Source organism: Rhamphochromis longiceps, linkage group LG20, assembly GCF_057381845.1.
Source record: "Rhamphochromis longiceps isolate RC_006_pf linkage group LG20, R_longiceps_female_GT1.1, whole genome shotgun sequence".
NCBI lineage: Eukaryota > Metazoa > Chordata > Actinopteri > Cichliformes > Cichlidae > Rhamphochromis > Rhamphochromis longiceps.
The window spans coordinates 7598608-7609116 of record NC_140576.1 but is presented as its reverse complement, the minus strand read 5'-3'; the positions used below and the strand labels follow the sequence as shown (position 1 = coordinate 7609116).

Below are 10509 nucleotides of genomic sequence, written 5' to 3'. Positions count from 1 at the left end.
ACTACAATAACTATGACGCACATCGCATTGAACCTTAAAACGGAAAGCTACAGCGGCAGACAAGCATACTGGGTGCATCTCCCGTCAGTGTGCCTCTTCTGATAATGCACCATGCCAAAAAGTCATCTCAGTTTTTGTTGAACATGAAAATGAGTTCACTGTACTCAGATGAACTCCACAGACACCAGACCTCTGTCCAGTAACCACAAATCTATTTTTGTTTTTACAGGGAATTGGCACAGCGAACAAATCATGTCAACATGGACCAAAACATCTGAGGAAAGTTTCCAGCACCTCGATGAAGGATTATAAGAGGCAGTTCTGAAAGTAAAAGAGGGTCCATGAGGGTGTGCCTAATAAAGTGACCGGTGAGTGTACGTGTCTATAAAGTCCTCTAAAGTTATGACAGAAGTTGTTTTTAATCCTTTATTCACTCGTCTTCACATCATTATTTTCATCAGAGAATCTAAAAGAAGTTTTAAAAATAGATGTTGTCACTAAGAGAAAAGAAGTCTGGCAGCTCCACTTAGGAAACGTTTCAAAAGTTGCAAATAAGATGTGCAAATTTCAAGCCAAGTTTTTTTTGATTATGTACTTCAAAGCATGATTTTCAATCCAGACATGAGGAGACAGCATTAGGGCTGTTACTACAGATTCATCCATTCACATTCATTTTGATTGGTGGTCGGAGGTTTGATGAGGAACTGTGACGAGGAGCAGCCATGTTTGGTGTTTGTCAGTTGAAGCGTCTCTACGTTAGCGACACCTGCACGTCTGAAGAGATTAATATGAATCCCTGTTTGGGACAAAGACAGTGGTCAGCCCGAAGATGAATTCTGCTCTGAGTTACAGATTCATTCAAAGACCAAAGCATTGTGTGTTCTCCTAAAAGTACCGACCTTCTCCTTCTTCAGAACCGAGTTGACCAGCTGTGCATGTTTTGTCCCGAGGACAAGAAATCCTTCTCCCAGTTTCTCTGTCACAGAAAAAAACAAGTCAGGAAAGGAGCAACACTGTTTCCACACAGCGAGCCTCCCCCTTTGTTAGATTGAAGAGAAGGGGAAGTACTTCGTATCTGCCCTGCGTCGCTCTAGTTTACGGAAACTGCTTGACATAATACACATTGTTTTTTAGATAAATGTCATGAAGAAGTGGAAGTAGCACAAAGTGGCAAAAATGAAGTATCTAAGACTCACGGTTCACTCTAATCAGTACAATTTCCCCCCCCTTCCTCGCCAGGAATTCAAGAGAGTCAGTCTGCAAAGAGAAAAACACGCTGTTGACCTGTGACCAACAGAAAATCTGCTGTTTTTACTTGTTTATTTAATTTTGGGGACATTTACCTTGAAAGTCCCCACTTCACTCGACGCAAGGGTCAGCGTCAGACTGGAAGAAAACAGTGTCATTATTTTTAGAATGAAGTTTAAGAAGTTGAGCTCAGTTTTGCAGTTTAACACTTGCTTATGCTTACTTATCCATCTTCACAGAGCCTTTCAGTTTTCCGTCATCGATCCACAATTCGCTACTGAATTTGGAGTCCTGGAACCAAAAAAAAGGATTATATTTCAGTAGCAACAAATGTTAATTTCTGTTACCATTAATCTGTCATATTTTGTAGTCGATCAGTGCTGCTAAAAAAATGTCAGAAATCGTAAAGAATGCATGCTGCAGTTTAAGTTGGTCCAAACAACCCTAAAGATAATATAGTGAGTACAGCGAAGGTCCAACAAACAAAAGTACTCACAACATTGATGGTGAACACCGGGATCTGGGTACCATTGGGTAGGATGACGGAGGCCTTCGCAACAGCCTTGATGGTGACGTTAACGGCATCAGGCTGGATGGAAAACTTTGGAGCCTCTTGGGCATAAACCAGAACACTCATCAGCATATCTGGATACATCTCGGCAAGCTGCAAAGTGAACAAGTAACAAGTGTAAACACTTTATTCTTGACTGTATCGAACTTAAAGAGAAAGTAGTATAAATTAAGCAAACTACTGCTAAGTAAGTGAGGTAACGGAGTCCTGATGAAACCAAATGAGTCCCAGATGAAGATAAAGACACAAAGCTAATCATATGAACTGAATTAAAGTGGGTTTTTTTTAATACGTGCAAAGACAAAACACACAAGAGGCCACAGAGTGTTTCATCGACTTCTCCCGGAGGTCATACTAGAAAAGGGATGTTTACCTAAGTACTTGAGACAGGCATGGAAGACATACTTCCTCTCTTAGCCCATTTATAAAATACTTTCACTTCCACGATAGCAAAACTTAGCTGTCTTGATTTTTTAAATAGTTTTTGTGACTAGTTATCGGCATAGTGTGTGTTTGTTTTTCAAGCTGGTTGGTTTTATCATGCTTGTCATTTTGTATGCAAAGATATTTTAACATATCTGTTAAAACATCTTTACATACAAGCTTCTGAATGAATGACAAATGTAACGTGATCGTTGGTGTTAGACGGATCGGTCTGAGGATTTCATAAACTGCTGATCTGCAGGGATTTTCCAGCGTAACCATGTCGAGGGTTTACGTGAATGAGGTGAAAAAATGGTCGGAAAAAGAGGAAATATCCAGTGAACAGAGAACAGTGAACTGTCCTCACAGTCACCCAACAGAACTGTTGGGTTTAACACTTAAACCCCGCTGACTCAGAGACCAATCACTTGTGTACAAAAGCAAGACCACAGCGCTTTCTGTCTTTTACTTGCTGCAAGGGGAGATCTTCTCTGATCTGATCTTAGCCCAACTCCAACTCCCGCCTTCCTTCGCAGCTAAAACACTCATATGTGAACATGCGTCGTGTGTGTCTGCAACAGTGAACATGTGATGTGTGTGTGAATGTGTGTGTGTGTCTGTGAGCATGTCAGTGATATGTGAGTGTAGGTGACACACAAAATTAACTCTATACATTTTAATTTTATTTTAGTTGGGTTTAAAAATGTTTACAAAATTAGCTTATAGGTTTTTTTTATGTTAGCCTAGTAAAATCTTTTTCTAGCTTTAATTTTTCATTTAGTTTTATTTAACCATATCAACCTTGGTCAGGGTGCTTTGAAAACATTAAACGTGAAAACGAATTGAAAAATAAATCTGAGAGAATGCAATGATGTTTGAAGTATCGCTGTTTTGCAGGGTGAACATCATCATGTAGTGTTTCTGGGATTACTTTTCAGTGTTGCCAAATGTAACCCTGACACAAACAGACTTACCTTTGGAATGAATTTTCCCAATGAGGTGGTATTCAAGTGCACTGGAGATATCGCAGGGATCTGAGAGGATAAAATAACGTCTGTTAACCACACACTTCACCTCAAACTTGAACTGTTTTGCTTTTAACTGTCTTTTATTTTTAGTATGTGTGTTCACTTACCATGCTGTCATTGATGAGGAGCTGAAGCAATTTAGCTGAGAAGTATGCATAGGAGGCAGAGTTCAGAGTGAAATCAGACATGCCCACTGACAGCATGTAGCTCGGCTTGTCCGGCATGGTGAAAGGCTGGGCCTCAAAGGGAGGCTCGACCGGAGCTTTGATATTGTAAAACTCCCCCTTTAATAAAAAAAATTGATCAAATAAAACTAAATATCATTATTTTGAAATTCTTATTCCTTTCTCAATGTTTTTTCATAAGCTTTCATTATAAAATATAGTTGCATATGTTGGCTTGTAGATGGACTGTTATGAGAAGCCCGGGACATTAACATAGAAACTGGAAAATGTGTATCCTTACCTTAAGGCCCACATTCATACTTGAAGCACCGATGATAGGGATGTCAGTGAGAGGAAGGGCAAGAGAGAGAACTTCATTCACATCGACTGAAACTGAGCAGAGTGAGAAAAAAGCATTATTCCTTTATACATTTAAAATGCTGTTATTTTATTATTCTGTTCACTAATTTGTGGCCCACGGTTTTCCTCTTTGTAATTAGGAGCTGCAGTACCGTTCATGACATGCAGGAGGTTCTCAAAGCTTTCAATGTTTTCTTCCACACCGGGACACAGCTAGGGAGAAAACACAGCAAAGTCCTGGTGTTTTAACAGCACATTTCAGTGAACATTATGTGACGATCATACAGAAAAGCTCAAGCATCCACTAACACATGCGATGAAGCTGTAGAGAAGCACTCACTCTTTTCTGTATTTCATCTCTGATCCGTCCCTTGAAGTGTTCCACAAACGGTTGGAAGATGAAACTGTTCACAAATAGAAAGCCAAGGTTTACATCATACATGAAATCCCCACCACCTCCCCGTGTCTCCCTCTTTCTGCTCTACTGTACCTTGCTCCACCATGAAATTCTATGTCCACATCTCCAACCTGAGCGTCACAGCTGATGCTGCTGACAGACAGATGCCCGTCAGCTTCTTTCCCCAGCTGCACCACAGAGGTCACATCTACGTTAAATATAGCCATATCAAACGTCCCGCCATCGTTTCTGGATATACAAAATACAAACACAGTGCATTGTTGGTGCTGGTGAACACTTATTCACACAACATCTGCTTTCAAAGGCGCTGAAACATCTGTCACTTGTGCATATGTGGCGTATCTTACAACAGGCATCTGATAGAGTTTACAAATTAGGTCTCATGTTTAATATAGATGTGAAATGTTCCCTCTTTACTTCTCTGCTTAGAGAACATTCAAATGTGTTACATGGAAACTAAGTTTGGAAAAGCATCAGTAGATTAAAGCTGTAATTAATATTTGGGTTTAGCGCTGAAAGTTACTCTAACCCCCTGTTGTTAGATGATAAAACAGAAAATATCACAGGTTTTGTAAACAGCTTAAAATACAGGTGATAAGCTTTCAGGTTTAACATAACTCAGATGCCAGCTGTGTTAGAAAAGGCGAGCGGAACCTCACCTCGCCAGAGACTATCTTTAAAAACACACTATAGCTTCAAACACTTACTATCACTATCACTAACACTTCCTCATTTATACTTCACGTCTGCTTCTGTACATTACAGATTTAAATCACACTATAGTCAGTGGTTTTTTTAAAAAAAAGGATGTGTTAAAAGGGATGATCAGATTGTCTCACGTGTTTTATTTTTTTTGTTTTTTGGATGATGATTTGTTTTGTACCCAAATGGAACATGTTAAGAAATTACACCCTATAATCCTACTGTACAAAAGCTTGTATTTTACACGTAGAAAACTCACATTAAGCCAAAATGTGTTCTCCACCCGCCTGTTATTGCAATAGAGAGGTCTGAGATGGTTGTCTTGAATCCTGGGGGATTCTGAAGGAACTCGACAGAAGGCTCTGGTAAGTCACATTTTACTATGGTGATGCTAGAACGCAAAGGGAGAGCAGAGACAAACCAGAGGTTACAAAGCTGAGGAATATCAGTCATGTGAGTGAAATAAAGACTCCTGCTGGCTAACATGCATGTGCTGAAATTTTCATAACAAATGCTGATTCCTTCTATAGAGGATATTTTAGATTCTTAGATTTTGTACTTGTAGAACATGGAATGCAATCCTACCCTGTTAGAGTGTAGTCAACGTCCCCGAATACGATGTGAACACTGCCGGTGATGTCAGGGAAAGTGATTGTACTCAACCTTTCCTGAATCCAGTCTGCAGCTGCATGCTTCCCTGGGACAAACAGCACTTGCATAAAATTTCAGTTGTTGTGAATAAAACGGATCATTTATTAACAGACTTGTGTTTACACAACCTTAACAGCTAAGTGAAAACAAGCGCCGATCCAACATGTCCTTACCGTACTGAAGCCCCTTGTTGGTCAGGACAACTTGCACTGCAGGATTTTCTCCACAAACGCAGGAGAGGAGGCTGAGCACTACTGTCACAGATAGAAGCATTTTCCTCTGCCGTTTGTGGTGCAAACAAACAGTGCTGCTGTCAAAGACATTTACATTTTGGTGTGGGAAAGTAAACTCTTAACTCAAACGTGCACAGCAAACCTGTTGAGATAAATCACACAGGTATCATACCTGAAATGCGGGATGAACTTGCCAAATTCAGCTCTTCAGAGTTGCTCAGCATGTGCAAACATGTCGCCTCAGCCTCTCCGTGCTGTTTTTCTTCTTTAATTTCCTGTGTCACTGAGAAGTGAAACTCACAGACATCTAACAATACCCCGGGCCCCTCCTGCAGTCGTTCTCTGTTTATGTCGGTGTGACAAAGAGGAAGCAGTTGTTTGATTCTGCCCTGTCTGCATTGAACACATGGGTGGTATCACTTCTAAGAAAACCAATTTAGTTAAGCCAAATAGGACTGATGAGCAGAAAGAAAATTTCCCCTCCATCTGCACTGGAAGCACAGCAGCCATAACCAGTAATTTTTGGAGGTAGATTAAAAGTATTCTTTAAAAAAAAAAGTCACTGTACCAACATCCTCATTCTCAGAATAAATGCAAATCATAGCTGTATGCTTATAAAAGGAAGTGAAATTTATCTGTTTACTTTTAGATTATTTAACTTTTTTAAAAGTTAAACAGCAATTGTGCTCAGATTGATCACATCTACAATAGGATTAATAACAAATGTGCTATGTTTTCCCACTGTTTGCCACTTGCAGTTTTATAGGTTTATGCTGTCTGTCATGAACTGATTATACTGGAAAATGTAGAAATGTACCTCCACCCCACTTTCAGTGCCTCCACTTCACATTGTGAAAAGGCGAAGTGGCAACAACTTATTCTTAATGAGGAAGTTTAGCAGAGGTTAAGCTAAATAAAGAAGAGAAAAGGTAAGAAAAGATTGAAATCACCAGCCATAAAATATCTCATTTATTTATCTCTTGATTCAACAAATACTCTTTTGTCTCACATACCATGATTAGTTCCATTAATTCACAACTGACAAGTTCAATAGGAACAGAATATTATCAGACATTTTTTTTTTGTTCTCCATATATAACACAGTTAGGACCCACTTGCTTGCACTTGAATTCACGTCATCCAGAATGACACTTGAAACACCAAGAAAACAAACAGCAAGGACTACTATAGGCATAAAAATGAAAAGAAACAACAAAAAAAGAAACACAAAACCAAAAACCGACTGGAAAAAAAAATCATTCTGTTCAAACCACTACACACAAGTTATTCATGGTTTATGGTGCACCATCTGATCGGATGGGTGCTTTAGTCTTGTATTTTCTCTGAAGTGGGGGGATACTGATATCTAGCAGTTCAACAAACCAGCAAGAACATAATCACTCCATTGTTTTTCCACATATTTCATTCCCCAGATATAAACACTACACGCACACAGTTAGACCCGTGTCGGGCTTTTTAACTGGATCTTTGCATGAAGACTGACACTTGACAGGCTTTTTAAAATGCCTGCATATTCATTCACCCCCTATCATGCAGGAGGTTGTGTTCCTCTGTCCAGTTAAAGAAACACGTTTTCTGGAATGAGTAGACTACTTTACACTATGACTGTAGAGTTTATTATTGCACATTATCACGAAGGCAAAAATAATAATAAAAAAAAAGATGTACATTTCACACAAATAATCCTCCTCAAGTGATTATGCCAAGTCCTCAGTGCGGTGTTTTCGTCAGGAGTGCGTTATTTTAGGACAATTGCCCTTCACAGGCCCTCTCTGAAGTTCTCAGTCGTGGATGTCATACCTGTACGCCTCTATGAGACCTTCAATGGAATGGATGAAGCCAGATATGGCACATATGCCCCCAATGATGAAAATGGAAACGTCGAAGAAGACGTGGTGCCACAGGAGGTTTCTCCATTGGAGCTTTAGGTGGAAGAGGCTTGGCAAGAGGAAGCACAGGCCAGCACCGGTGAGGCTCCCAGTTAAGCCCATAAGAAGGGCGAAATGGGGGACAAAGACAGCCATAAGCAAGGTAAAGACCACCAGGGCGACTCTGAGGCCCAGGCCCCATGATTTCAACTGCCCTCCGGGGCCGTAGCAGTCTGGAAAGAGGGCTCTCCCGCCATCCTGGAACAAAGATTTCTCTAGAACTTCAACTGCGGCGAAGAACGGCAGAGGGTAAGAAAGCAACGCCTTGGAGACGAGGAAGAGATTCACCACAGCCCGGATCGTTGAAGGCAGGTTATCCGTAATGACCTCTTTGGTGGCATCTGCCCATGTCAAGTAGGCCACCAGGGCGAAGAGGCCCTTGAGGACGCAGGCCGCAATGTGAGTCCAGTCCATCATGCAGTGGAACTCACTGGGCTTCTGCATGTTTCCCTCCAGCGATGGGAGGAAGATCTGGGAGGTGTAGCTGAACACGATGATGCCGATGGAAATGGGGAATTTTTTCACATCGATGTAAAACTTGACCTTCTCCCAGGCCCACTCTCGAGCCCTGGAGAGGCAGTAGGCAATCACCAGGATGTTGATGACGAAGTGGGCCAGCGTGCAGAGCAAGCTGAACTTGGACACGGCCTTGAGGTTCTTCAGGAACGCGCATGGCAGGAGCGCGGCCGTGGCCACCACAGACCAGGCTTTCTGTGAAACCGGAAACCCCGGGAAGCTGTTGTACATCAGGTTTCCGCTGACCACCACGTAAAGAATGCACGTCATGACCAGCTCGATGATCTGAGCCACGTTCACGACGTGTCCGCCCAGGGCCGGGAAGCGGGGCGCGCAGCAGGCGTTCGCGATGTCCACGTAAGAGTCCCTCACGCGCACTTTAATGCCGTCCTCGTTCTCTTCGTACAGACACGCGATGAGGATTTTGCCAGTGTAGCAGCACACCACAGCCGCGAAGATGATTAGGAAGAGGCCGAGGTAGCCGCCGTGGAGGATGGCGTACGGCAGGCCGAGGACAAACATGCCCTGCGGAAAGAGAAGCGCAGTTAAGTGGTAATGGACGAGACCCACATCGCAGTGACAGGCCGAGCTAACCCAGGCATGCAAGGACCAGCTCGTCTTATATAATAACAGCCTAAATTTATATTTAAAAATAACGCAACAGGAAAAATTGTCACCACGGATTATTTTAAATTAAACTGCAATAATATGTCCGATACCTGATCTGTACTAAATAATAGATCGAATTAAAGCGTTTAAGGAAAATTCCAAAACGAATTTTCAAATTCATTTGATTGAGCTTTTTAATTTGATGGAGGCTCTGATAAGCACGTGGGTGCTATTCAGCCTCCAGGCTATCAAAGTCAAGCAGATCCCGCCTGCAGCTCCACTGATAAAAAGATTTGAATAAATACATTTTAAGACCCACTCACTGCAACGGATTTACGCTCAAACCAATTCGAGGTGAAGCCAAAGCTTGGATCTAACTGATAAAATGTAGCTTAACGGGCCCTTTACATTTGAAACCTTTTATAGTTTCATCGCACAAAATTAAAGGTGACTAACTCTAATTTTGGCTTGTGTGGAATTATTTGCATCCCATGAGCATCATCCTATTTTCCAGCTTAAATATTAAATGTGAAAATATGAAGTCTTCAAGGTGACTTTATGTGCGGTTGCAGGCCTAATATGGCCGTGCAGCACATGGTACTTTTGCACTCACGCGTGCAGGATGACAGTAATCATGGCCTACCTGAATGGCGTTGGTGACGTTCCAGCCAGCTTCCCATGACGTGATTTTTGGCTTGTCTTCTTCCAGAGAGCCTGCTGTCTTCAGGGACGAGGGCCTCGGCCCGGTGCCGTCTCTCTGGTAGTGGCTGTCTCCCTCCAGCTCCCCATCTCCCTCCATCTGCCCCCCTTCTTCTTCTCCTTGAAGGACATCCATCTGCATACCTTGCCTGTAGTCATAATCCAAGTCGTCGCACTCCGCGAAACCCAAACCCTCCTCGTCCGTGGCGGCCTGGAAGCCCAGTCTGGCGAACACCCCACTGACCTTGGCCTGAGATTTGTTGGACACCGTGTGGGCCGCATTGGTCAGTTTGTTGGTGAGCTTGTGTCGGATTAGGTGAGCCATCTCTTTCCGAAAGAAAATCCGTTCTACAGTTAAATAGGACGCGTAAAAAGCGCAGATTCAGGTGTATGCAGGGCAATTTCTTTGATTGTTTTACTTTTTTTACCCGCTACAGTGAAACCATGCCTGTTGCCTCTTCGATGTGACTGCAAAATAAACTAACCAGCATTCTAACGGCTGCCTAACCGATTTACTCAAAGCTTAAAAAATATCCTCAGCTGCTTTTCTTGGCTTGTTTATCCATATTACCTCCCTTAATAAAAACACTCCTTGGCATCTGCCTCCACGAAGAAGCGCCTGAGATCAGACACAAAACGAAAAAATATTTCCATTCGTCGTTAAAAATGTCAATTTTGCATTTTTTCCTCCCCACATACACAAAGCAATCCTCTCAGTTTGGAGTCTTGTAGGCGACAACGTGAGCGCAGGAATCTCCGCATCACCCAGAGAGGGAGAGAGGGAGCGAGAGGGGCGTGCACGTGTCCGCACAGAGTGCCAGTGTAAGGCTCGCGCGCAGCGGAACCGTCACGGGTGACGTGGAGAGACATAGATAGAGAGAGATCTCATCTGGGGTTGACCGACCGAACGATCACGAAAATAAAAGCGTTCAGGCCAT

The 10509-nt window shown here is 42.4% G+C and overlaps 2 protein-coding genes across 2 annotated transcripts; both read right to left on the bottom strand.

The window, feature by feature from the left end:
• Positions 1-439: 439 nt before the first annotated feature.
• On the bottom strand, positions 440-6057 carry bpifcl (BPI fold containing family C, like). The gene is made up of 16 exons (XM_085393722.1): positions 5971-6057; positions 5739-5872; positions 5500-5611; positions 5174-5305; positions 4285-4440; positions 4135-4198; positions 3947-4007; positions 3736-3827; positions 3378-3554; positions 3217-3276; positions 1745-1912; positions 1472-1539; positions 1344-1386; positions 1197-1257; positions 900-976; positions 440-796 (listed from the first exon to the last, which is right to left on the bottom strand). The coding sequence occupies exons 2-16, from the start codon at positions 5836-5838 to the stop codon at positions 752-754; spliced, it is 1416 nt and encodes a 471-aa protein (XP_085249848.1). The 5' UTR covers positions 5839-5872; positions 5971-6057; the 3' UTR covers positions 440-751.
• Positions 6058-6979: 922 nt separating this feature from the next.
• On the bottom strand, positions 6980-10271 carry LOC146644855 (vesicular inhibitory amino acid transporter-like). The gene is made up of 2 exons (XM_085394221.1): positions 9516-10271; positions 6980-8788 (listed from the first exon to the last, which is right to left on the bottom strand). The coding sequence occupies exons 1-2, from the start codon at positions 9894-9896 to the stop codon at positions 7601-7603; spliced, it is 1569 nt and encodes a 522-aa protein (XP_085250347.1). The 5' UTR covers positions 9897-10271; the 3' UTR covers positions 6980-7600.
• Between the last annotated feature and the right edge of the window lie 238 nt (positions 10272-10509).